This window comes from Trichoderma gamsii (assembly GCF_001481775.2).
Source record: "Trichoderma gamsii strain T6085 chromosome Unknown Scaffold_26.2, whole genome shotgun sequence".
NCBI lineage: Eukaryota > Fungi > Ascomycota > Sordariomycetes > Hypocreales > Hypocreaceae > Trichoderma > Trichoderma gamsii.
Window position 1 is genome coordinate 94979 of NW_020171363.1, and position 26819 is coordinate 121797.

Sequence of the window (26819 nt, forward strand, 5' to 3'; positions counted from 1 at the left end):
CCGAATAAATGACATTGAGTGTCTAATTCACACTTGATCCCACCGATTTATTACTCGGTTCAAGCAACATTGGTAAACTCATAACTGATCTATAAAAGAACCGTTGGCCAAACAATGGCCGTATCTTTCAAGGGAGGAAATCTGTCTGCATGTTTATATTTGTATGTACATTTGTATCTGGAATCATTGCTCTCATTCGTCTCTCGGATGTTTTTCCATACAGGCGCTAACCTACACCTGTACGCAAAACTAAAATCAAAAGAAATTATGCGTCATGTCCCAAACTTATAGTTTTGAGAGGCTCTTGTTCTTTTCAAGATACTTCTTTGCCTAAAATGAGTAGTTTCGTATTAGTATCCAACCGCACGAGAGAGATGGAAGGGTAAACATATACAGCAGACATACCTCAGCAAGAGCATCATACTCGACATTCCACTTCCAAAATTCCAGGCTGCTAAACTCCGCATCTCCATCCGGTACAACCCCATCAAGCACGCTGTCTGCGTGAGAAACGCCAATGGCATGCTCAGTCCTTCCAGACAGATGCTTGGTGTTCCACCGCGAGAACTCCTTGACTCGCTCTGCTCTGGGCTTGCAAATCGCCTGCCAGACATTGACCACCTCCGGCACCGTGGCTTCTGCAGACCTAGACAAGAGGAGCTGCAGAACGCCAATATCTTCGATGATGGTCGAGTACCCCTGAGCGGCGTTGGGATGCATTGCGTGGGCGGCATCGCCCAGCAGCACGACTCGGCCAGCCTTGCTCGACCAGCGAGGGAGATTCGGCACCTCGGCAACTCTCCAGCGATCGCAGGCGTCGGCGAGTTTCAAGGCCTTGATCATGTCGCTGCACGACGAGGAAAAGAAGCGACGCACATGCTCGATGTCGCCGTTCTCGTCCCAGAGGCCCTTCTGGTCAGTTTCTCCCTGGATGGCAAACAGGAGGCCCACGCGATTAAATTTAGCGCTATAGCGAGTCACTACGAAGCCGCCTTCGCCCTTCCAGGTGTTGATGTTTGTGTTCTCCGTCAGCTTCGTCGAGCTGGGGTCGCTGGCCAAATCGGTTGCTGCCACGCTGAAGCCGTAGAACGTCGTGTGGTCGACAATGGGCTCCCATTGCTCGGGAGAGCCAAGGTCTGACAAGACGCTTCGACGAGTATATGACTTGATGCCATCCGCACCCACGACCAGATCGGCGGATAGCTCCTCTCCGCCTTCCAGCGTCACAGAAGCTCGAGTCGCGTCGTCGGAAACTCGAGTCACGGCTGCGCCTAGGCGAACGCGGGCTCCAGCATCGGTTGCAAATTTGTACAGAAACTTGACCATGGCCCGCCTGGTGGTGCCCCAGTCGGCATGTTTGGGGTCATCGACGACGGTGGTTCGGACCTCTCCGGTGTTGAGCTCGCGATAGCTCACGTATGGCGATCTGTCGCTGATTTGCTCCAAGGTCTGCTGAAGACCCCAGCTTTGGATGACCTTGCTTGCGCTCGGCCGGATGCTGATGCCGCCTCCTGTAGGGTTGAGCTTGGAGCTGCGCTCAAGGACTTGCACGTCGTGTCCGCTTTTAGCCAAGGCGTAAGCGGCGGTAAGACCACCAAGGCCAGCGCCAATAATAATGACCTTCATATTATCAAGACTTTTGAAGCATGTGCTACTCTTCTGGGGTGTTGTGGCGTCCAAAGAGCCAGGAGAGAAGCTATGAAATAGCGTGAACAATACCCGCAGTAAGTGAGCTGCTATCCAATGCAGATGAAATGGATGAAATGCTGGTTATGAGAGGGACACGTTTGAATGAAAGACGTGACTGTAGTGTCTTGAGTTGCCTTTTAATTCATACTTATAATGCTAAGATCTTATTGCTGGGGTAAAAGTTGGAGTAGAAGTGTGGCGGCATCCTCGGCTCTGTTGGAGTTACGTGGTATTTTCTCGGCCCAGCGCGCCCAAAGCACAATTCATGATACTTTGACATCCATGGACCAAGAGTATTTCGAAACCAGTGCTTTCATATGTTCAAGATGTCACATCTTAAAGATAGCGCTAGCATCGGCTATCTAGATTGTGGCTTCCAAGATCCATAGTTGGCATGCGGAATGCGAGACTTATAGCTAATTCTCAAACAAGATTGTTTCCTGTGCCTGAGCCATTCATGTGATAGACATAAGCATAGGCCGAGGCAATAAGCTAGTGTATGCCACAATAGAAAGGTTACTCGATTACCCCGTAGAGCCTAAAGATTAATAATCGCCAATATCCGTTTATACACTTATATAGAGGGAGAGGCCAGTATGGGCACCAAGCTGAAGTAAACAACTTGAAGCCAGAACCGCCCAGGTACATGCTCTCTTTAGTGCCGCAGCAGAAGCATTAGCCCTAAAGTTTTGGCATCTCACGTCAGAGTCTAACTCGACAAGACGGACGCTATTTGGCTTATACACTGCTTGATTCTGCGTTGGCCCTGTTCTAGATGCTGTCACTAGAAATAGCTCTGCTTTACTAATTGGGCAGCAGTGCAGTCTAGAGCGTTGCTGGTTAGCCTGGCCCGAAATCATGCGGCAGCGTCGCCCTCCGTGCTATTTTTGGCGTCAGACGGATCTAGCTCGAGGCTTTCTCGACCACTGAGTAAAGCTCGTCCAAGAATAGCCTGGCACGAACCATGGTGTTTGGGCTATGGTGCATTGTGTCGATAGAACTAGACTATCGCTATAATCTCACGAGCATGGATAGTGAAGAATCGTGGCTATGGCTGTTGTGTAGTTATAAAGGTATTCAAGCCCAGCAAATTGTAGATCCCTTCCAAGAACCATTAACAACAGCAACTTTACAACTTGAGCTTCATTGTAACTATCAAGGCTGCTTCTCGTCATCTAAACGAATCAAGAATTACATAAGCCGAGATGCGCTCTTCAGTCTACGTCCAGGGAGCTGCCGCTTTCTTCTCCCTCCTCACTCTGGGCTCTGCGGCCGCCGACTGCTACGCGCATGATGACGCCTCCATTCCCAGCTTCTCCGTTTCCGATGGTAGAAAGCTGCAAAACGAGATTGCCGGCAACAAGTTCAACCCTCAGCTAGACTTTCCCTTCCTCATCGAGGCTTCACATACCGCCAGCTTCAGCATGGGCAGCGCCAGAGCTTGTCTTGCCAACACCTACTCATGGCAAAACACACACATTGACCAGAATGACCTGCGTTTTGCTGTACAGAGCATTCTGGATGAGTGCGATCGCAACGATGGCACTTCCAAGGGGTGAGTTTCACGGTTGTCTGATGATTTTTCCCAATTGCCGTACTAATATTCATCGTCTTCGTAGTGGCAAGATTCAAGTTACTGGCGACACCGGCCTTGTGCTCGACGTCATCGTCAAGGACGTTGCTCTCGAATGCTAAATTATTAATATGAGTCTCAGCATGGAGACTTCAACTTTGTCGCATTTAATATACCCGATTTTCTTGGTGGAGTTATTCGGCTGTTCTTGTAGCATAGGCGCAGGTGTTTTATAGATCTTGGAACTACAAATCTCTATAGAGCTTGTTTTTCATTCAGCTTTCAGATGAAACATATCTCTTTATCCATTTTTAGCGTGATATTAGCCCATCTTTTCTCTTCCATTTGTTATACTTGTAAGTCAATGCCCAAGCGTTCAGCATCTCTTGCTTCTTGCCTATTGCCAGCCAAGCTGCCCAACACAAGGCCACTTCAAGAGTACCTCCAAATTTACTACATCAGTTGGTCAATATGTACCAACAGCACTGCATTAATGCAAGACTTATGCAGTACTCCGCACGTTACGATGCAAATAGTAGAAGCAGCTACAAGTGATGAAAGTGGAGCCAATGACAGTATACAGTAGCATCTTGAATCAGTATAAATTCAACAGCCTTGGCTGAAATTCTACCTGCACCATTTCATCTCTCCATTATCCATGCCTTCAGCTCTTTTCACTGCCGTCACGATATCATATATTTACATCATGGCTATGCTAGGTGCCTCATCCCGCTCGTCAATTTCCTCAAACCTTGTTACGGAGTCTACCATGACAGACATAGTTCCCAGACGCGCACCTTCTTTTCGGCCTGGGACTTCCATCGACGAAAACAATTGGACAGTGACGGATTTTTCAATGCTTGAGGAGGATGAAACAAATCCTTTTCACTCTCACTGGGAAACGACAGTGGCTCAGAAGCCCCGAGATAGTCTTCGCGGAGCCGACAGACTGGTACAAGATTTGATGGCTACTCGAGCACGCCTAGAGGAAGAAAAGGAAAAAGTTGCGCAAAAGGATGCCTATATTGCGCAAATAAACGAAAAGTTAGGACAACTCGTGGACAAAGCTCACGGCCATCTCCAAAATAGCAACGCGGCAGTGACAAAGGAACAGCAAGTTGAACGGATTGGCGTACTGCAGCCAGCTCTTGATGAGGAAGTGAACGAACTGCGGAGACTTTTGGAATTTCACAAAACTAATGGAGAACGAGTATCGAGGCAGTGTCAAGATCTGCAGGCTGCCAACAAGGACCTCCAGCTCTCGCTGCAGGCCACCGAAAAGATGCTTGAAGAACAGACAGCACTGATTTCGGGGTTGGGGCTACAGCCTAATCGCAGGAAGTTTTGAAGGCCGCCGGCATGAAGTCGTGAGAGATGGTGTCATGCTTGCATGGGAATAGGTAGTGGATGATAGGATAGATGCAGTTACGGACTGTAACTATAGCTGCAGTTGAGAATCTGACCAATAAAATACATTTGTTAGCTGCAGACTTGCTACTTTAAAATGCGTTGGCCGGGCGTATTGTATCAATTCAACGCCACACTGCACGTACCTACGTCCATGATATGTGATTGGCTTCAGATAAACGGCTGCGTTGAAGGCCTCCCGCAGCCTCGTCGCAAAGCTGCAGAAAGCGGGGGAAATACGTGTACATGCTCGTAGCGACGCAGACCTACACACACTTTAATGATGATGCATGGAGGAAATAGTGATTATAAAATTGGGCATCCATACATATCTTTCATGCGGAGACTGTCAAGATACTGTCGCCGGGAGGCCTACAACTCTTCTCTAATGCGTACATGTAGATAATTTCAAGGTCTTTAATAATCCTAATAGAAAAGGATTAGGAGCATTTCCCACCTTCCAGCGATTGCATCGCGCCGAAAACACTACGATTCTATCATCATGTCAGATACTCAATCAATCTATTGGACGGAAATGGATTCAGCATTGGAAGACAGTCACCCCATCAGGACCTTGATGGAAGAGTGCGGTTGCACCAGACAGAGAGCTATCGATTTACTCAGCGTGAGCCATACACCCAAAACCTCGAATCTCCATGTTTACTAACTATATGTTACAGATTTGCAATAATAATGTGGATGCAGCGAAGAAACATCATGATCTTTACCAAGTATACGCTCAGGACTCGCACGAGGATTTAGCACTTTCCTTTAGTGATGGGCATAGCGATCTCTCTCTGGGATCCTTTTCAAGCTCTCAAGCGATTACTCCCCCTTCCGACCCAAAAGTTCCCATGGCGGAAGTCAAAGTCCTTGAGCAAGTTGAGCAAGTTGAGCAAGTTGAGCAAGTTGAGGTGTCTGCTAAACTTGCGCCACACGATGGCCATGGCAAAGAATGGGACTTTATTTTACCGAGTCTACTTGATATGTCTTTAGGAGACATGGACTACTTCGACTCGTATAGTCTCGCTTCGGCTATTCAACATGGGGCTATAGCTTCTCATATCCGAAGCTACTTGAATCTCTGTGATACAGCGGTGACTGAGCAAAATATGAACACCACAGTTGAGGGCTTTCCACTCATATTTTACGCCGTTGCATCCAACAGTGAAGACATCGTGCGACTCTTCATCGAGTACGGAGCGAGCCCGAACGCTGTATACGAGCCGTTGAATGTCCCTTTATTGGCGTTTACAATCATGTGCAGTGAAACGCTGCAAATTGACACGGCAAATATGGTTTGCGTGCTCCTCAGTAAAGGAGCCTCGCCTTGCGCTATTCCCAAGGACTTATATACACCTTATCTACATGATAATGCAACCAGCTCTGGACAGCAAGACTCCGAGGTGACTGAAGAGGTCGCTTGGTGCTCACCAGAGATAAAAGCCAGGCTTTCTAAGAATGTCAATCTCACTCATCGATATTTCTTGGAAAAATCTACAAAGTTGAAGCCACCCTCTACCAAGAGACGACAGATTGCACGACTCAAAAAGTGCCAGGGACTTTTAGGCATTCCATATTTTCTCATTGGACAATCTGTCGCCACGGAGTTACTTGTTCAAAAACTGCTCATTCATATGATGCTACCAGCTAAAAAGCCACTCGTTTTGTGTTTTGCTGGGCCAAGTGGTCACGGAAAGACTGAGCTAGCTCGACAGCTCGGCCACTTACTCTCCTTGGATCTGGAGGTGGTTGATTGTACCACGTTTACTCATGAAATGGAGCTGTTTGGTCCGAGAAGGCCTTATCAGGGGTACGACAAGGGCTCAGCAGTGAACAACTTTCTCGTTGGGCATTCTAGGAAGAGGTGCATTGTCTTCCTAGACGAGTTTGAAAAGACGACCAAGGAGATACATTCATCTCTACTACTCCCATTTGACAATGGTATGACAATAATCTTAATTACTCAGTTTTTTTTAAGTGTCAGGAAGCTAATTACTATTGACAGGCGAGTATCAAGACAGGCGCAATGGTGAAAAGATTGATTGCTCAAAAACTATATGGATACTAGCAACGAATGCACTGGACAACACAATCTTGGACTTTTGTGAAGACAATGAGGCTATAGCCGGCGATGACGGAGACGAGAAATCTCGACAAGTCAGGAAACTCTCACAGCAGTTACGAGAGAGCTTCTTACAGCAATTTGGCGTAGGTTTAGCTTGCTTGCTTTTTCTAAATATGTGCTACTTGTTGCTAATCTAGGCATATAGGCACCCGTTACTGGCCGCATCTCAGATTTCATTCCTCTGCTACCCTTTTCGACTGGTGAACAAGCTGTCATCACACACAAATGCTTATTGGAATTGGCTCAAGATCTGCGCCTTCCAATTTGCCTGATCAAGAACCCATCAGAGAGGCTCATTGGTAACATCAGATTGCTGATTAGGAGAGATGGTACTGTATGCACAACGCTTGCAAAGTCTCACTACCACGTCAAGCTGGGGGCTCGTAGTTTGATGGCTGGCGCAGAAAAGGTGAAGCGTATTGTTCTGGATGTGTACCTCGATGACGATGAGGAGATTACAGAACAAGACGACCTACGTGACTTTATTATCGATGTGGACGATGGAGATATCGTGGGCAAGATACTGACGGATACTCGAGTAAATACTCAGTCATGACTCTAGTAGTTTATTTTTGCGATAGAAATCAATACTTTAACCATTGACCCGTGGTCTTCTTAGACAATACGTTCAACTTTAACCTCATTATTCATAGCCAAAAGCTTTTCCAAGAGCTACAAGAGATGTGCTTTACGTGCCGGCTCAGCAAAGCTCATAATGATCCGATGGCTCGTCATGTCCGACAACAGTAAGTAAAGTATATTGCAAGAGTAATCAGATTTCAGATATCATCATGACAACATTTACATATCTTAGAGGCTTGTCCAATGTGCCGCGTATTCCGCTCGACGGGGGTAAAGCTATCGTGTTAGACGTTCACTGGTTAAGAGAAAATCGACTCGGGAAAGAAACGAGATATGAACTCTTCCCTTGTTAACCGGGCGTCCTTTTGGCCATGTAAAAGCCCGTATTGGTTACAATTCGCCTTGATAAGGCGACAGCATATATCTTATTCACCGTGTCTGTTGCATTTGGCTTCACGCGGGCCAATTGAAAGCTTACACATGACGAGCGTAGGCCTCCCACTGTATATAGGATCAATGCGCATGCATGCCTTATGCATGCAACATCATGCAGAAACCTGCGTTGGTCGGCCTCGAACCGTATTGTCTGCATATTAGGCTCAAATGCATGGGCTTGTGACTCCTCTTAAAAGATATACATGTCACAAGCCATAAAAATGATATTCTGCCAGTTGTTGGCCTCCCACATATATGTCTGAAGATGAGTTGGAAGGCCTTGAGAGCTGGGCAAGTATTTATGCAACTCAACCAGTATAATAGATCCTTTATATAAAAGGTTGTCTACCCATCATTTACAAGCTGTAACAGAGCCTTTCCTACTAGAAGCTGGATTCCTAATCCTCATTGTTGTTATCTCATAGCCGAGAGTTACAAATTACAACAATAATGGAAGATCCACTTTGCCCAGCCCTCAGGCGAGTTGCAGAAATCGGCACTCTCTATGATGCGAAAGCAGATAAATTTCTACAAGCCTCAATCCTATCTTCCAACCTACTGGCCAGTTATGTATCAACACGGCCAACCGCTACCACAGAAATCACCCTCTCAAAATGTGCCTCATACATGGATATCTTTAAAGATCTCCATATAGACGAAGACACTGCGGTCAACATTCTTGCCGGGTTACTTCATCTGCAAGGCGCCGCCGCTTTCATTCGTGATTTCACGCCCAGCGGAGGAGATCTTCGTGCCGCCATCATTCATCATGTCTCGACAGTGCAGCAGACACTGGACAATGTGATTGAAGCATTCAAGTCATGTAGCGACTTGACGCCTTTGGGGAAAAGTGACTGCACTCACGTCGTGATTGGAATCAACTGGGGCTTGAAGACGGTCATTGCAGCCAATAGTCCCATGTCAAGAAAATCTAGTCGACCCGAAGAGGATGATATCACCTTTCAAGGAGATCTGAATACTCTGACTTACGCTATCGAATCTGCCTTTCTCACACCTAAAACACCTCCTAAACTGGAGATTTGCGGCGAGCTCACGCTCTATAGCGATGTTCTTGAGAAAGAAGGTCTTGTTATGCAAGACGTTTCGGAGATCTGCAACTTCATCCGAATTGTACCAGATCATATTCGGCGAGAGAATGGCGGAAAGGGATGGCCAATAGAATACACCTTGATCCCCATCACGGCACTTTCATACATGGTTTCGCTCCCGCTGGGATTTCGGTATACTCTTAATCCAATCAGGAATGATTATCTTGCTGCCTTCATTCAGCTATTTGACCAATTTGAGGTCTCCGCAGTTGGACTCCAGAAATATGATGCCTACCTAGTAGGCCATATGATGCACACTAGCAAAGATCATCTCAATCAAGTTATTACTTCTATGAAGGCTTTGGAAGACCTCAGAAACCGGACGGTTAAACGGCTGTCTTATGTCTTGCAGGAGGCACGAAAGGGAAAGGGAGGGCCTTCGATGCTGTTTGACCTATATCAACAAGCCACTTCGGGAGAATTTACTGTAGAGCATGCATCCGCCATTATTGGCCAGGAATCTAGCAAGCTCAATTTCATCAGCAGCGTTGCTGCACAAGGCGCAAGATATTTGGGCTTCAACGGGATTTCTCCAGAGACAGTCAACAAGTCTCACAAAGACGACCATTTTTATGTATTTCATTTCAGTTCTGCGTCAATGGACCAAAAGAAACAATGGGAGGATAACGTCGCTTTGTTGTTGGATTTACTCAGTCAGCCAGATCAACATATGCCAGTCTATCTATTAGATCATGACTCGGTAGACTCTTATTTCTGCCCTGATGCCGGACCATGCATATCCCAGTACAAGGGCGAGAAGGAGACTATTCCCGATGTTCTCAGTTACCGCCAGTTTCTGTCTTCAAAATGCTTCGCTCAACCTCATGGTGCTGCTCTGGATACTAGTAGGCGCCAACGACCAGTCAAGAGATGCATTGTTAGGGTACCTTGCCCCAAACCAAACTGTGATTCTAGATGTGTGGAATGGATCTGTCCAGTATGCTTTGTCGAGATTGAGTTCGGATACAGCGACGAACACTTCTACTGCGAATGTGGCCGGGCCGCTTACAGCACATTCAAGTTTAAATGTAACGATCCCAAGCACGGAGCTACATACACAAGATATAATGCAAAGGAGCTTCACAAAATCTTGACCGGGTTGGATGAGGCTGACTTCATCAACATACTCATTCTCGGAGAAACTGGAGTGGGAAAGTCGACATTTATCAATGCCTTCGTCAATTACTTGACCTATTCAACACTGGATGAAGCCATAGATGTGGATGAGCTCACATCTGTGATACCGTGCTCTTTCTCTCTTCAGACCATGGACAGAGCAAATTTGTCTGCAGGAATTCAAGAATACAATGTCAAGGTTGGCGCTCGTGATGATGAAGTGGATGGTTCAACGGGGAAGTCGGCAACCCAGAAGTCATCTGTTTACACTGTGAAAATTGGGACAAAGACATATCGCTTGATTGACACGCCAGGAATTGGGGATACTCGAGGCCTGTCTTACGATAAGGAGAACATGGCCGATATCCTGAAAGCCATCAGCAGCTACGAACAACTGCACGGTATTCTAGTCCTGGTCAAATCGAACAACGCTCGCCTTACCATTACTTTCAGATTCTGCGTCAAGGAACTCCTCACTCATCTCCACCGTAGTGCTGCGAAAAGTATGGCCTTTGGGTTCACTAACACGCGCATATCCAATTACGCCCCTGGAGATACCTTCAAGCCACTCAAGTCACTCCTTGATGAGCACTCGGATATTCCCATTACACTCTCAGCAACAACTACATACTGTTTCGACTCTGAAAGCTTCCGCTACCTTGCAGCGTATAAGCAGGGAGTGCCGCTCCCCAGTGAAGAAGATTTCCGCGCAAGCTGGGATCACTCGAGTAAAGAGGCGCATAGGCTTCTCAATTACTTCGCATCGACACCGCCCCATCCCGTTGCCAGCACAATTAGCCTAAATGGAGCACGAAAGCTGATATTGGAACTCACGAAACCAATGGCGAGCATTGCAGAATCTATCAGAAAAAACATCACGTTGTGCGTTGACCAGAGGACGGAGCTGGATGGCACAAAATTGACTGCGGCGAACCTTCGCAAGAGGCTTCGCATAGAGAAGATCCAGTTCGTAGCCAAGAAGTTGGATAGACCTCGCACGGTCTGCCAGAAGCATGATTGTTGTGATTTTAAGGATAGCGGTCTTGGAGACGGGGCAGTTGTCACCATTTACAAGACGCACTGCCACCCTGAATGCTACCTGGACAATGTCAAAGAAGACGTCGTCGCCGATCCAGGTCTCATACACTGCTATGCTTTTGGTGGCAGCAATGTTTGCAGGCTATGCGGCCATCGATGGCAAGAGCATTTACACGTTCTCTACGAATTGTCCGAGACCAAGGCTCTAATCACAGATACCGAAATTGAGAGGCAACTAAAGTCTAACGCAGACGATGTAACGCTCCGACAAACAAGCATCGCTAGGCTGGACAAAACTATTGAAGAGTACAAACAAGAGCTCGACGAGATTCGACGTGCTGCGGCTCGATTTTGTCTGTTTCTGAGGGAGAACTCAATCACTGTCATTAACGACGCTACACTGGACTATCTTGAGATGCTCATTCAGGATGAAAAGGGCATTATTGACACCGCAAATCGACGAGGCATACCGACGAACAAGAAACGCCTCGAAGCATTGCAGGAGGACAGGCAGATCCACCTCCAGCTGGTTGAAACGTTCAAGCAGAATATGCTTGAGCCTTCTGGTCCAGAGGACGTGCTCCTTGACGAACAAGGGGTTGATGCTCTGGTGAAAAAGCTATATGCGCTGCAGCATTTTGGCGAAAACCTGAAGCATATCAAATATGTCATAGACACTTCGCTAGAAGAGACTTCTCGGGAGCGGCCCTACCGTGTACAAACTTCTAATCGAAACAGATACAGTTTATCGAGTAATGGGAAACGAACCAGTGGCCACAGGCGGGGAGAATCTCACGGCAACGACTTATTATCTTCCTCGGCGAACAAAATCCTCAAAATGGGGAGCGGCGGTCAAAGATGGAGCATAGAGCTGGTGTCGCCATCTCTCTTCCCCCAACTTTCATACGCCCAGGTGGCCAGTCAGGGTTCTTCGTACAAACACGCACCCATCAAATTCATGAATAGGGTGAGAGAGTGGTGGACTTCTGGAGATGGCCAGAAGAAGAAGCGCCTTGTTGACGCGCATTCGAGTTTAGACTGAGCAGTCGAGAGAAGATATACAATTAGCTAAGACTATGATCAATCAGGGAAAGGGGCTGTCAAGGGAAATTGAACCTACTCTCAAAAGTTGCTCTATTGGATTGTCCTACTATGAGGGTATCAGCTGGTACTCTTCTGATCTATTACAGCCGAGAATCGCTAGGAAGCGTGATATTAGATACAAGAAAAAAAGAGCCAGGCAGCAGGCAATATTTCTCGTTTTGCATCATCGTATTTGACCCGACATGTCATTGTATACTTGCATGCAAGACATCTTTTTAGCCGGGAAGATTATTCGGAATATATGAATGCACCAACCGGCAGGACACAATCCCAAACAGGTTTATCCAAATTGCACAAGTACTCACAGCCCTATGGTTTTTTATATTACATAACTATGTTACTTATACCCAGTTCAAGGCTGAACCCAAGATCTTCATCAAATAGATCCGCGAAACGATCCAGTCCCTGCCGCGATATAAATAGACCAGCCAGGCATCCTAGTACTGACACGTTGTAGAAAGACCAAAATCGCCGAAACAGCCATTGTGATATTGTACCTAGTAGTTGCCTTATGTAGGTATATCTGTATTTAGGCAATTATTTCGTCCGGATTATTATCCACGATGCCAATTCTCGCATTTATAATCCTATCCACAGCGCCCGCTTGCGACATGCATGCCCCTATATCGTGTACTTCACATGTGACTGCCATGTAGCATACGTTGTATGCTCTCGGGCCTGTTTAGATATTTACAAGATTAGCGAGGGTCTGCCAAAGGTTGACCATCATGGCAGGTTCAGGGGTGTCTAAAAATAATCTGGATTAGTATTCGTGGAGTAGTCATCCATTTTGTCCATGAAAGGAAAGTCGAGAGCTGTTGCATATTCAGCCCGGATTTTAGATTATTCTATTATTCTATACGCCAACTTCATCCGGTAATATATCTCGTTCTAGGTTGTAGACGAATGACCAATTAATGTTTTGTCTTAGATTTTCCAGAGCAGTTGAGCAGATTATACGAGGCACGGGTAAAATAAATTTCTATAGGCTTAATTCAATATCGACTCAATGAACTGATTCCATCACGTACTGCGCGGGGTCTGCAGCACATGAATATTCCGTGCAGTTCATTCATCAAAGAAACAATTAGTATCGCGGATTTGGTTCACCAAATCATCTCGCGTGTAGTTTCCTATTGGAGAGGTCTGCCTTCTACTCTCCGCCAAGACAGGAAAGTTTATTATTCGCATAGCTTAAACAACATAAGCTTACTGTAACCTTCCTAATGCGGACGATATTCTAAACACAACGAAGCTTGTTCTCCTGTCAATCGGTGTAACTGACTATCCGCAGGCAAGGAAACTTACCAAATGTATCTAGTTAACAATAGTTGTCAAAGAGTTGTGAATATACACACGCGTATATAAACATCTATTTGTTCCCGCCTAAACACTTTCCTTTCGAACTTCCAACACAACCAAATCTCATCCACAAGCCTTTCACAATGCAGTTCACAACAGCCATCTTCACCACCCTCGCCCTCGCGCTCTCCGCCAGAGCCGACTCAAGGTTTTGCTACCCCATTCCTGGCCAGCCCGAAACCATCCCGCAAAACATCCTGGATCTCGACGTCTCAATCAAGCTCAACTGGGCCGCCACTCTCTGCTCTCAGCTGGTCTTCCCATCTCCCACTGATCAAGGAAACGGAATTCAAATTGCCACGACTGCGCTCACCGACGGTATCTTGGGAGATGACGGCAAGCTCTACGGTCTCGAGGTGGTGAGTAGCTCATGCCTAGCTTATTTCTTGTTCCGCAAGCACGCTCTTGAAGAAAAGATCAATATGTGCTAACGTACAAAAACAAAAAGGGTCTCCATGCCATCCGAACCGAGGATCTCTGCAACGTATGTTTCAATTCCACCATTCTGCCACTTGTGAGTTCAACTAACACGGGGGTCACTTATGTACAGGTCAACGCCAACGCCCTGCTCGGAGATGGTGCCTGCCCAGAAGGTGGTCTCTTGACTTTGAGCACTCCTTTTGAGCAGTGGTCATACATCACCGCTCTCAACTAGGGATACTAGGTGATCTGGATACAGCTGCAGCATCTCGTTAATTGGTCGCTGCTTTTAGCAGAAGAATGAGTTGGGATGAATGCTTGAAACAACCTTGGCTCTGTCAATAGAATGTGTATACAGCTAACCTACGACATTGTGAATGAATATATAACTCATAACTAAACGCCCATGAATTATCCAAATGATATTCACGTCTCTGACCATCCATTCCTATACTCCAAGTACACCACCCTTGTCAATAACAAATCCGATATGGTGTAGTGGCTAACATCGCTCGCTCTCATTCATGACCCGAGCAGCCCTGGGTTCGATTCCCAGTATCGGAGACACCTTAACTTTTGCTTTTTGGCCCTTCTTTTCACACAGCCCATCCGGCTTTCTTTCTCTTCTTCTCTTTTCTCCGCTTTTTCTGTCTCTTTTACTCTTTCCAAGCTAGCACTACTTCGCGAATCATGTCTTTTTTCCCACTCCACCACACTAGATACCTCAACTCAAACTCCACTCAACTCTAGCCGAGATTTCTCAAGCAAAGAGGTTATCAACTACTTCACGTTCCCACCTCTCAACGAGTCAAGTGACAATCATCGCTCAACTCTTCATATCCGATATGGTGTAGTGGCTAACATCGCTCGCTCTCAACTTGTATTTGAAGCACCGAGCAGCCCTGGGTTCGATTCCCAGTATCGGAGACTTTACTTTTGACAGTCTTTTTTGGCTGCTAGATTTTTTGCTTCCTTTGTATCAGCGCTATTATTTACTGTATATCAATCAGGCTCTACTTACTACCTTTTAGTTATAGGCTATCTTATAGATAGTCAACAAGTCATATCACAAGCAAGAGGCACACAAAATCTTCTAATAATTCTTATTGAATTGAAATAAAAGTCAAAACTTTACTCCAGGTAGCAACATATCAGCGTCTTAGAAGATCGCAGTGCTTATCCCTATTCATACCCAAAGCTAGCTGTAGTCCTTCCTCAGTGGCCCGAATGGCCAAACCTTTAGCTGTTCTTGTATGCTTCTGTGCCACATAAAACGTCTCAAGTGTAAATGAGAATGAAGGAGTAGAATGGAAAAAAAAAAATCTTAATACACAAGGCAACCCTTTTAATCATTAAAAACTGCCGAAATCTTTTCGTAAAATCGTTAAAACAAGGTGTAGTGGTGAATGAGTAAAGTGTTGATAGCAATGCAAGACGTCTTTGTCGTCTTTCTTGGGGAAATTCTGTCATTCTTTTTATTTCTTTGTTTATTCTTGGAATCCTTGGTAGTCAAGGTTCCAGCAGTCCATTTGTTGGAAAATGTCTGGCTGTGTAGCCTGGGAGAAGCCCAGGTTGGCACTTGGCATCTCTGTAAACAGAGATTGGAAAGCGGCATTGGTCTTGTCTAGTGACGCCGGGAACAGTTGGAAGTCAGCGCCGTCAGAAGCAAAGGACTCATCAAAACCCTCATCGACTTCACGCAGTGAGGTTGGTGTGTAGAGAACTGCATTCTGCTGTGCGTTGGGAGAGAACTCCTGCTGCTGTGCCATGGCAGGGATGGTAGCACAGGGCTGTGGCTGGGTGTGGTAGATTGGCATCTGCTGAGGCATCATTTTGCTGTAGACTTGCTCGGGGGTGGGGAGCTGAGCAGGGATCTGGACGTGGGCAGCGTAAATGTCCTCATCGTTGATGATGAAGGTGGAGCCGTTCTGGTAGGGTGGGTACTGCTCGTACGAGGATGCTGCAGAAGAAGGAGAAGGATTCTCGAGAGCAAGGTCCATGGCATCGATGGTCTCAGGCTGCATGCCGTAGGTGGCAAGCCAGTCCGACTCGGCGGGGTAAAGAGGGAAATCATTGGTCATGATCTGAGTGCCCTCCTGTGGAGGCGTGGAGACGCTGTAGGTCGGGGTGGTAGAAGGAGTAGAGACGCTGGCCAGAGGAGGAGTGTGCTGGGCGACAGAGCCGTTTTGGCTGGGGGCCTTCTTGCCGTTGGTCTTGGTGCGGACATAGGTCCAGCCGTGGGCCTTTTCCATGTGTTGCTTGCAGTTTGACTCACGCTTCGACTTGTAGGGGCAGGGCTTGAACAGGCACTCGAACATGGCAGGGGCATCGGAGTGCTTGTCGTTGATGTGGCGGTCCATCTCCTTCTCGGTGGGCCAGCCATAATCGTGGTACTTGCAAGTGGCGAAGGGGCACTTCCAGGGACGAGAGTGAGTCTTCTCGTGCTTGGTGAGGTCGCAGGGGCGCTTGAACTCCTTGGTGCAGCCGGGCTCACGGCACTTCTTGGGAGCCAGCTCTTCCGGGCTGGCGTTCTTCTTCCGGCGGGCCATGGATCGCATAATCTCCTCCTCATCCTCGCGCTGCTGGCTCAGTGAGCGCTTCATGGGTGCGGGAGATTCCCCCATGTCAACTACCTTGCCAGTGGCCATTGAAATAGCGGTGCCGTCTTTTCGGATGCGGACAAGCTCAGCAGGGCGGCCATTCTCAGCGATGCCGCCGTAGAGTCGGACCTCGTCAGATCTTGACGGGTCGTTAGTAGGGCTCTCTATATTGATGAGAGGAATAAAGCAGGGTACGTACTGGTCAATATCCATGTCGTCGGCGAGGCTGCCCTTTTCCTTGATGGCAGCGAGCTGCTTGCCATACTGGTAGATTTGCTCCTTCAAGTCGATAAAGTATCCGTTAGTGTAAGGTCGGTCGCCGGGCCGGATTTGTTCGCGGTCGGTTAAGTATTCGACAGTCGCCTGGATGCATCGGACGGACGTGAGGCAGAAATCAAGGTACAAGGCGGCGGACTTGGCCTTCTCCTTTTGACGTAACAACCGATAAGCATCACCCCAAACACCATCATCAGTCAGAAGTCGACTTACCGGTGCCATGAAGATCAAGGTCTTCTCGAGATCTCGCAGGCAAATAATTTCCTTGGATCGAATGCGTCGAGGCACATCCAGAATAATGGGCTCAAAATCCTTGAGCGTGGGTTTCTCCAAAAGAGGACGGAGAGTGTGTTCGCGGATGCGATTGATGGCCCGAGGGCTAAGGGTGGGAAGCATCTTGGTGGTGCTAGAGGCAGCCGACCTGGTCAGGGCGGACACCTGGGGCTTCTTGGTAGAGTCTGTGGCAGCGGCCTTTTCGTTGGTAGAGGCGGCCGAGCTGCCAATGCCGCTGTCAGAGGCATGGTTTCGTGAGCGTCGAACGGAGCGAGGGCGCAGAACGCGTCGCTCCATGGAGGGGTCGACAACAGGCATCTCGAGGAAGCCTCGAGGAACAGGCAAGCTTGTGTCCCGAAGGGTCTGGCTTCGGGGGCTCTTGTCGGACAGGGAGAGGTCCTTTGCCTGGGAGAGGGCCTCGTCGATGTCGTTTAGAGTCAGGGCAATGCGACGCCGGCTGGCATCGACAACATCATCAAAGTCTGATTGGGATCTCTCTAGCCGAGGAGGAACAAAGTCGTCGTTGGAAGAAGTGGGAGAGGTAGGAGAGTGGAAGGTGGCACCCTTGCGAAGGATGGCAGCCGTCTTAAGAGAAAGATCATGTTCGCAATCGGTTCCCGGGCGAGTCACCGGAGACCTTCTGCGGGGGTTTGGGAGGGACATGGCGGCTTAGATCTGAGTTTTCCTTCCCTGGTGGGGAAGAAGATGTATGAGATATGGCCACAAGAAGTCCTATCCACGTAGCAACAAGCGGTTAGCCTCCTTGTCGAACAGAAGAACAGGTCAATGTAGCAATGAGGCTCTAATGGAGGGTCGACAGGCGTGTGAGTCACAAGCCCCAAAGATGTACGAGGGCTATGCAATACCGAAAAGGAAACGGCAGGAAACCTGAGGCGTTGAGGCCAGCAGGGAAGAGGAGGCCAGATATATGAGTAAAGAAGAAAGGCAAAACCTTACCAATGGATAGGCGCGATCTGAATGGGCAATCCTAGCCCACAGTGTGCTGGACGGGCAAGCGAGCCAATGCAAACGCAAACGTCAATGCGAGACGTGTGAAGCCGGGGCAGTCAATCAATTGTATCCGGGATTAACGGCTCCTTCGCTGGAACAGGCTGGATAGGCGAGAAAAGCGCTGATGCTGGAGTGCTGGCGACTCGAAGAGGATGTTTTGATGAGAGCAGCAAAGAGGCGCAAAGTATGCAACAGAGAGAAGAGGTCTCGATGAGGACGGGGCGTAAATTGGATATATGGACGTGAGGAGCCGGGACACACGGGGATGGGAAAAGAGGGTGGGCGCGAGAGGGACCGAGATACAACTCCAGGGAGTGGAGAGGACTGGGGAGGGGCGTGGATTGCGGCAGTAACTAGGCCTGATGCACGCAAGCACGAGCCCAGAGCATGTAACAAGGCACAAACGACGCTGCGATGGTTGAGAAGACGAGGTCGAGGTCGAGCGGAGGACGAGAGAAGACAAGAGAGAGGCTTGGAGCCGGATTAGAAACCAGGCCGACTCAGCCCACCGCAGGCTGCTGCCTAACAGGCGTGCCCGAAGCGGCCTAGCGCAGGTGTGGGCTGAGGCGTAAGCGCTGCGGAGGACGAGCATCCCTGCGCTTGGAGGCCGGCGGCGGTACCTGGCGGTAGGGAGAGCCGCAACGGTACTCGCAGCACTAACAGGCCACTGAACGTCCAGCGGCGTATGAAGTAGTGCGGCGCCGGTGCTGGCGCTAAGCAGCCCAGCAGTCAATGCAAGGGAGCGGCCAAGATGCCCGTCTGCTGCGCTGCCGCGGGCTTGTGTCACTGGTAGCGACTCAGGTTGCGGCGCTATCGCTGGCGACACGCACCGCGCTGGTCCCGTGTATTCCGGCTCGGAAATCAGCAGCACAGCAACTTGCACTCCAAAGCCCCCCGGTACCTGTATTTTGCGATCCGGGCCAGCTTCCCCGGAGGCCAGAAAGCCAAATCCTGCTGCAAATACCAAGCGAGTCCGACTCGCTCCTCGTGCTAGCAAAACTCCCTAATCTTGCGCCGCCGTTATTGGCAAAAGTTGACGACTCTGGCGCGTTTTTCCACGTAATGCGGTCAAGTCCCGACTTGAGCCATATGCAGGCTCCTCTTCCTGTTTGCCCAACAAGAACATGCGTACCTGTAGTCCAAAAACGCAGCTCTAAGATGGTGACCGCTAAACACAAACGCACGGAACACTCCAAAAAGCCCACCCACTCCCTCGTGTGACCGTTGGTGACGTGCCGACAGTGCGAGCTCCAGCATGAGCTCCAGCACGAGCGCCAGCACCACCGTGGCGGCCATGAGCCTATCGTGAAGCCTCGCGCCTGTGCAGGGATCTGTGGCCACTCGCTGTTGGTCCGCGACCCGCAAAAGAAAAATAAAGGACACACCAACAATGCCCGCCGACTGCTTCATGTTCCTTGCTCGTCGCTGCTCCCTTGCAGGTGCTGTTTGCGCTGCCACTCTGATGAGAGCGCTATCGATCAGTCGTACCAGTAGGATCAGTTCCAAAGCTCCACAGGCTCTTTTGCTGCGACTGAGCCACCGCTGGAAGAGATTGAAAGTCCAAGAAGTGATGGATCCCATCAATATCCATCCGGGTACTTTCGTGGGCGAATTATAGCGGCAGGAGAGATTGACAACGCAGCATTGCCCTGCACTACATGAGATTTCTTGCGTTGAGATTATAGTAGAGCTGTTTATTATTACATAGCTCGCAGGTGGATTTTTTGACTGATGGGTTTAATTCTACTACTGTTTGCAACTATTATGCTTCATCATTGTTGGCATTGCCGTATTCCTGGCCTCATTGACATTTACGGGCAAGGCTCCTGAAGGAACTCGGCAGTCGGAAAGGATGGTGATGAAATGATGTGTAGCAACATCTGCATCTACGATCTGTCCACAAATCCAGCTAGCCCCTTTAGCGGCTAGAAGGAACAATTAAAGATTGAAGACAAAAGTAGAAATCTTCAGCTCGTGTAAATTCGACTGGCACCAGGATCAGAGATCACGCATAGCTCAAGGGTAGGCTGGGATTTAGCCAGATCGTCAGTGGCACGAGCGCATTACGAACGCTTCACCTGCTACGAACAAAAAAAAAAAAAAAAAAGGTAAATCTATTTTGGTTTCATCATCCATGTAATGGTATTGATTTTTCCTGGAATCGCATGGGTTCGATCAAAAAATGAAGCTGCCTGGAGAATAAGAAGGACAATAATTTCGGTGCCTTGAGTTAAAAGGGGCGTGTATATCGCCAAAACCTCAGAAATACGACTGCCTGAAGTATGGAGTCGTGAGACGAAAGAGGACACGCAAGCACCTTGCGTGCCGAATTCATCCCCCTTGTCAGCCATTTGCGTTCAGCTGAGAAAACAAAAAAACCACAACAGACAAGATCAAAACAAAAGGGTCTGAGATTGCATCACCAACCCACGCAAGCAGGGTGTAGTAGTAACGTCGATATGGCCACATCGCGTTAGAACAAACAGTCGAGACAAACCCAAAAACCGTTTACAAGAGCCTCATCACCAAAGAAAGCGTCAACCCCCCGGCATCTTTACCGGGGTCCCTCTTCAACGAGCTTGTGAAGGCAGCCGCATTTTGACATCCCCGCTTCTCATCTTTGCCCAATAATCGAGCGTTTACTCATCACTGCATATGCTGGGCTTCACATGTGCCGCGATCATGTATGTCATATGTACGAGGGGGGACGAGTAATACGCCGTATTGAGGGGAAGACTTCAATAGGTGCTGCTGGGGTCCGGCGAGCTAAGCTCAGAATTTGGATGCCTTAGCAGGCTGCCCGATATGAAGATGTGTGATTGGCTGGGACTGAACGTTTAAAGTACTGCCTACATGCCGCTCTGATAAAAAGTACCTCCTCGTGGAGCTTTGATAAAAAGTACCTTCTCGTGGACAAAAAGAAAAGAGCCGGAAAGAATAGGTAGAAGAGGGGAAAGCAGAGTTGATGGCCTGTTTCTCGCATCCTTTGGGCCTGTATGCATACCGCAGTGATGGCTACGTGAGCTCTGGGCTTATACGACAACCGCCGGCCTGTGACAGACAGCGGAGCGTCGACCAATGATCAGGCCCGTAAAAGGATATGGACTCCGTATCGTAAACAATAATTCCTTGCCATGTACGTACGGATAGGTACATATGTATGCACAAGTATGCTGGCGCTGGTCACATTCGCTTTTGACGGAGCCCATCATGCAGGACAACGAAGCCGCGAGCGCGCATCGATCTGCGGCGAAACCTCAATGGTGGCGGCAGGGAATGAGTCAAGCCCGAAGAGCTACCTGTACACCTCCCAACCAACCCCCTTCGTGTCTAGCAACTGGCTGCTCCAGCCCTACGTGTGGATCGGAAGCGACGTGCCTCAGGTTCAGGTCGTACTGGCCGCATCTTGACATGCATGCATCATACCGCTGGGTGATGGAGAGTGGTGGTGGGAGAGAGGCGTGGGAGTGAGAGTGAGAGTGAGATTGAGAGAGCACTTTGTGGCGCTGCCAAGGGATACACAGAATTCCCAAGATGCTGCGATTACTGCTGCTGTGCATGGAAGCACTCCGCAGCGCTGCATCTGCGCCAGTCTGACAGTGAGAATGAGTGAATGGGTGAATGCTGTGAATGCAATAACATGCAAGCGAGGCATGTGTTAGACATGCATGAATACCCAGCCGCTGTGTCCAACAATAGCAGCAGCGCGATAAGTACATTCGGCGAGCAGCAAAGATAATCAACCAGGGCCCCCATTCGTATCTCACACAGTACATATTGTCACTACTGCACTGCTTGACAGGTCCCTTGTTTTGCAAGACAAGAGCCCGGATCGAACCCGGACAGACCTGATGGAGCAAGACGGGCCAATCTCTGCCGATCTCAGGCCTCGGTCACTCAGCAGGTGACCGACAGAAAACAGCAGCGCCAAAAAGTCGGCATCAATCACCCCGACCAGAGAGAAAAGCCAAAAAGAAGAGCCCAACTTGCAGAAAACCAGCAGCACGCAACTTGGCTGGCTTTTCTGATAGGCGGAGACATGACACAAAGTGACTCTGCTGGCCATTTTCGGCCATTGCCCAAACGGGACTAGTCCTCCAATGAGAGCAAGGCATGGGAACATCGCGGTGGGTCTCGAACTGGGGGGGCTTTGAGAGCTTCAATTTTGTGCGTTCCCTGGTCTCAAAGTCCTTGATTTCCTTTGTTTCCGAGGCTTGGCAAACCTGCAATTCCGCTTTGGGGGCTCATTCAATTCTTTGATTGAGATTCAAGCGGACCCACCGCCGTTGCTGCTTGCTATGGCCGGTAATACGCGCGAGTTTTTGAGTGTTGTCGTGACTGGCGTATGAACACCTTGATCTTTGCTGCTAGAGGTTTTTCTCTATTAGATACTTGACTCGCAATAGCCGCTTGAAACCTCCAAGCTAGCCGTACTTTTGATACTGCCATGTAGGTTTTAGCTTGACTATGTAAGAGCCAACCATGGCTGTATCACCACCAACAATAAACGGCGGTGGAGGTTCCACGCCGGTGACTCAGCTACAAAGGTGACACTGTAGCTTTAACAAGAGAGAAGAAAGAAAGACAGAAAGGAAAAACATAATCAGGAAAAAATTCCAGTAAGTAACTGTGTGAAGACCAAACCTTTCAAACCCTGATGCTGGGAGTGGGCGCTGCTCTAAGCTACATAGAGGCGCCGATACACGAGTGGCTTCGCTTTTTCTTTGTCTTAGAGCCTTTTATGTAACTAAATCTCTGAAACAAGCAAAAGTGATTGTTATAGCAATCATATTAACAGAGGCCATCCAAGCTCTATCCTCCAACGATTCTGTCAAGTCTCACCGATTACCAAAAAGTGACGGTGTTTTTTTATACATTACGTCTCTGCAATCTCATTCTATAAGACCACTATTGAATCTGAATAACCCGTGCAGTATGAATATGCAGGTGCTTAAGAATGGTGGGATTCTTTGATTACATGCATTTATATTGAATAAAACCCCCAATTTCGGTGGGAATGCCGTCAAATGAATCTAAGTAGCCAGATGATATGTCGTATAGATGTGGGTTCCTTCGCACGCATAACTGAATTGGAAACATGGGAAAATGAGTTTGACTTTTACACACATGATAGAAGCGAACGATTGACAATGATATCTCGTCGCCTTTGATATTCCTTTCACTTCACTGCTCAGTTGCTGGACTGGAGGATGAGAAACAGTCTATATCTCACATTTGTTTGACAATGTGAAAGCGTGTTACGAGTTGGAATGTACAAAGAGCTTATATGGCATTTGCAAATGACGGCCACAAAGAATTAATGAACAAAGCAAGGAGACAGTCTTCATACCTAGGTAGATATCAAAAGAACGACTGTTTGCTGCCCTCCCGCCTTTTGAACCATTACCTTCTCCTGTTCTTCCTTCCTTCCTTCCTTTCTTCTCTCTAAAAGCGATATTATCAGCAAGTCACATAGACTGTAGATGCTGCTATCAATAAGTTGAGATTGTCTGTCTTCCGGACTTTTAAGATGCCTGGGCTGTTCAGCTGTAGTATCTGAACGGTGACAAGGTCGTTTACCTGTTTACATGAACTCACACATATACTTTTCATTCTGAAACCTCTAATCCGTAAACAAGGAGATATACATTCATCATCACTAAAATTAGCCGACTACCAAACTGTTGCACTTTTGAACACAATTTTCTTCTAGCCTCTCCGTTAAGAGTGTAAGTGTGGACATGTATATAAGGGCATCAGTATTTACAGCAACTCGAGATCTCGTTACGCAAACCATCTCCTGAAACAAAGATTTTCCTGAAAACTCACAACTCTGACCGTTTTCTTTACTAACCTCGTCAACCCAAATCCTCCTTCTCAGCGTATCAAAGCATCCGCCATAGGCCATCCTTCAAGATGCCTAGGCAAGCGCTTACACCACTCGAGACAATTCCTGAAGAGGAGGATGAATTTGATCTCTCGATGACTATAGTCTTAGAAAGCCCTTGTTGTTCCGGTTATCAAGCCACTCCTCCGCCGACCATCCAAGTAACCTCTCACGCAAGTGTTCTGGCGCCTCAGCCTCGGTACGGCAACACAATTGGCAATACTCACCTCGCATTTCCACATCACTATTCCTCTCTGCCATCCAGATATCAATACACGCCTCCATATTTACAGGAGGCGTATTTACAAGTACCCTCGCCTGCTTCGTCCACTTCATCCTTGCATACCGCTCCCACATATCCCTCTCCCACCGCCCTCAACGACAACAACCCCCACCAAGCCCAAACCCTCCTGGACTTTGTCAAAGAGAGAACTCAGACACGCCTCGAGGAAACAGGCCTCTCCGACGACTTCTTCACCAAATGGGCCATTGTCGAAACAAACATGTTTGGCGGCGTCATCCCCCCTGAATCTAAATACACCGTCCCGCCCTACGCCCTCCCAAGCTACTCCGGCCAAGTCCGCCTCCGCTTCATCGCTAGAGCTCTTGGCTTTTCAATGTCCGGTACCCCCTCGGACCTTGAGAAGTTCCTCAGCCGCAATCTCTTCATCATCATGTGCCTTTGTTTTAATATTGTCCCTAACCCAGATCTCATCTTTAACGATGATAGTGACAATTCCCGCTGCGGCATCAATATTAATAGACCCGGCGGTAAGCAATTTAATAAAACATTGCTACGTGCTATGCAGCAGCTAGAATGGACGCATCCCGATGTTATAGAGGCGGTAAGACTGTCCACGACAGATGAAGCCGGGGCTTTGGCTTTTCTGTGCAAGAAAAAGGTATCGCACATTCTGCCCGATGTTTCTCAGACAATGAAGGACATGGTATGGAAGGAGCCGGCGCTCGAGGATTTGGGTTCTCGTAAGCTGCATGAGATGGCGGTTCAACAGATGCGGGAGAGTCGTCCGTATAGCCTGCTGAGACATGCAGTCAGGCCTGAAGAAGTTGTAGTGTGAGATATGATAAGAACCTTGTAGTTAGACGTTTATACTCTATAATAATAATTGATTTCATCTCGTTGTCTATTGCGGTCTATTTGATAGTTTTCCATAGAAAATCACACATGAGCCCATCCATTGTGGACCAATACCTGCATCTCATTGATCAAGCAAAACTCGCCCGGCTCGCGATTCCCCTTCTTCTCCCTCTCCCAGCGCCCTACTCTCCATCTCACCGTCCACGAATCAAAAGTCCACGTCGTCCATCTCCGAAATCTATTGACCCACCGGCCAGTGAAGATATCCCACGGAGACACCCACGCCTTTGTCGCGGGATGCGTCGCCGCGTAAGCCGGGTAATTGTAGCCCACCCTGACTCGCGGGTTGAGATACACGCCCTTTGTCTTGGAAAGTGGGTTATCGGCGTGGATTAGGCAGCATTCGGAGCCTTCGAGGTGGTGAGCGGCGAGGGAGTCAGAGACGGCGCGGAAGCGAAGCTGTGTGGACGACACAAAGGGCTCGGCGGGCATGACGACTTGTCAAGAAGAACACGTGAGTATATCTCACAGCTAAATTTGGGGTTGGATGTCACTCACCTATACCATTCCAGCAGCTCGACACCGGGACTGCGTCCAAGTGGTTCACCAATGCATTCCTTGAGGTCCTGGACCTGAAATAGGGCCATGTCTGCATAACATGTGCATTTCCTTCGATATCGCGCAGCGCAAAGGTATCGTAGTACAGCGGCGGCTTCGAAAAGTCCATGGAGCAGGCTGCAGCATAGTTTCCCCCGTTGGTGTCCATCAATGTCAATACATCTTCAACCTATGTCAATGTTAGCTTTCAGCTTTTACTTCGTTCGTCTGTATAGAGCAAAACGTATTTGGCCATTCGTACCGTGAAAACCACATCGTTTAGGAACAGCACTTTGTCAAACTTGATTCCCTTCTCGCTCAACTCAATCAAGTCCTGTATCGTCTTGTTTCGTAGCTTCGCCAAGTAGGGAATCCTCCTCAATTCCCTCTCCCCCCTCGACGTATCTATCCACCCTTCGCCCCTCTCACTCTTCGGCTTCGTAATCTCGTCGTAGTGCGTGGTATCCGACACCTCGACCCGTCTCGGCACGTTCCTCTTCTCAAGCTCCGCATCTAGCGTCTGTAGAGCTTCCTTGCTGTCGTCCCAGCTCCCGCTCTCGTAAATGCTCACAAACACATTGTCCGTGCCGAACGTCTCGGTGAGCTTAATCACCGCATCGTTCCAGTAGTCCTTGAGCACCTCTGCGTTGTTCCAATGCATGCTCGCAATGTATATCCTCTCGCGGCGTCGCATCGCCCCGCTGCCGCTGCGCAGCCCGTGTTCTCGGTCTCCATGGACGATATCGCGCTGTATTCGCAGAATATCAAAGACGTTGATCAAAAACAGAAGAAGAAGTGCAATCCTCGTCGCTCGCCAGCGAAGTATTCGACGGAGGTACAGCCTGTTTGCGCTTGAAAACAGCATCGTTGTCTATAGACGCGCTATGCGGAGATTGGAAAATGAGAAGCATGTGCAACAAGTTCAGGTACTTGCTAATATCATGAAATGCAAATCGCTATGCCAGCCCATCGCGCCAATTCGTAGGCGCGACGCGGCAATCAGAACATTGGTGTTGGGGAGCTTGACATCTTCATCCCTGGAGAATGACGATAGAGTTCCAGCTAGCGGGCGCTCATTACAGCTTACGTAACAATAGTAGGGGACAGATATAA

The 26819-nt window shown here is 48.5% G+C and overlaps 9 protein-coding genes across 9 annotated transcripts; 6 read left to right on the forward strand and 3 right to left on the reverse strand.

The window, feature by feature from the left end:
• Positions 1–285: 285 nt before the first annotated feature.
• Positions 286–1626, reverse strand: TGAM01_v207180 (hypothetical protein; the record flags this gene model as incomplete). The annotated part of the gene is made up of 2 exons (XM_018803753.1): positions 286–330; positions 406–1626. 2 exons carry the CDS (start codon positions 1624–1626, stop codon positions 286–288), a joined length of 1266 nt encoding a protein of 421 aa, XP_018663126.1.
• A 1268-nt stretch (positions 1627–2894) lies between these two features.
• Positions 2895–3384, forward strand: TGAM01_v207181 (hypothetical protein; the record flags this gene model as incomplete). The annotated part of the gene is made up of 2 exons (XM_018803752.1): positions 2895–3244; positions 3309–3384. The coding sequence occupies 2 exons, from the start codon at positions 2895–2897 to the stop codon at positions 3382–3384; spliced, it is 426 nt and encodes a 141-aa protein (XP_018663125.1).
• A 584-nt stretch (positions 3385–3968) lies between these two features.
• TGAM01_v207182 (hypothetical protein) lies at positions 3969–4610 on the forward strand (the record flags this gene model as incomplete). Its single annotated transcript, XM_018803751.2, has 1 exon — positions 3969–4610. The coding sequence occupies one exon, from the start codon at positions 3969–3971 to the stop codon at positions 4608–4610; it is 642 nt and encodes a 213-aa protein (XP_018663124.2).
• Positions 4611–5171: 561 nt separating this feature from the next.
• On the forward strand, positions 5172–7353 carry TGAM01_v207183 (hypothetical protein; the record flags this gene model as incomplete). The annotated part of the gene is made up of 4 exons (XM_018803750.1): positions 5172–5294; positions 5350–6613; positions 6678–6880; positions 6943–7353. The coding sequence occupies 4 exons, from the start codon at positions 5172–5174 to the stop codon at positions 7351–7353; spliced, it is 2001 nt and encodes a 666-aa protein (XP_018663123.1).
• A 911-nt stretch (positions 7354–8264) lies between these two features.
• TGAM01_v207184 (hypothetical protein) lies at positions 8265–12119 on the forward strand (the record flags this gene model as incomplete). Its single annotated transcript, XM_018803749.1, has 1 exon — positions 8265–12119. The coding sequence occupies one exon, from the start codon at positions 8265–8267 to the stop codon at positions 12117–12119; it is 3855 nt and encodes a 1284-aa protein (XP_018663122.1).
• Positions 12120–13626: 1507 nt separating this feature from the next.
• On the forward strand, positions 13627–14198 carry TGAM01_v207185 (hypothetical protein; the record flags this gene model as incomplete). Its single annotated transcript, XM_018803748.1, has 3 exons — positions 13627–13902; positions 13992–14027; positions 14094–14198. The coding sequence occupies 3 exons, from the start codon at positions 13627–13629 to the stop codon at positions 14196–14198; spliced, it is 417 nt and encodes a 138-aa protein (XP_018663121.1).
• Positions 14199–15450: 1252 nt separating this feature from the next.
• On the reverse strand, positions 15451–17775 carry TGAM01_v207186 (zinc finger transcription factor ace1; the record flags this gene model as incomplete). Its single annotated transcript, XM_024550032.1, has 2 exons — positions 15451–16702; positions 16763–17775. 2 exons carry the CDS (start codon positions 17773–17775, stop codon positions 15451–15453), a joined length of 2265 nt encoding a protein of 754 aa, XP_024405198.1.
• A 6264-nt stretch (positions 17776–24039) lies between these two features.
• On the forward strand, positions 24040–25089 carry TGAM01_v207187 (hypothetical protein; the record flags this gene model as incomplete). Its single annotated transcript, XM_018803746.1, has 1 exon — positions 24040–25089. One exon carries the CDS (start codon positions 24040–24042, stop codon positions 25087–25089), a length of 1050 nt encoding a protein of 349 aa, XP_018663119.1.
• A 101-nt stretch (positions 25090–25190) lies between these two features.
• TGAM01_v207188 (hypothetical protein) lies at positions 25191–26571 on the reverse strand (the record flags this gene model as incomplete). Its single annotated transcript, XM_018803745.1, has 3 exons — positions 25191–25606; positions 25668–25896; positions 25969–26571. The coding sequence occupies 3 exons, from the start codon at positions 26569–26571 to the stop codon at positions 25191–25193; spliced, it is 1248 nt and encodes a 415-aa protein (XP_018663118.1).
• Between the last annotated feature and the right edge of the window lie 248 nt (positions 26572–26819).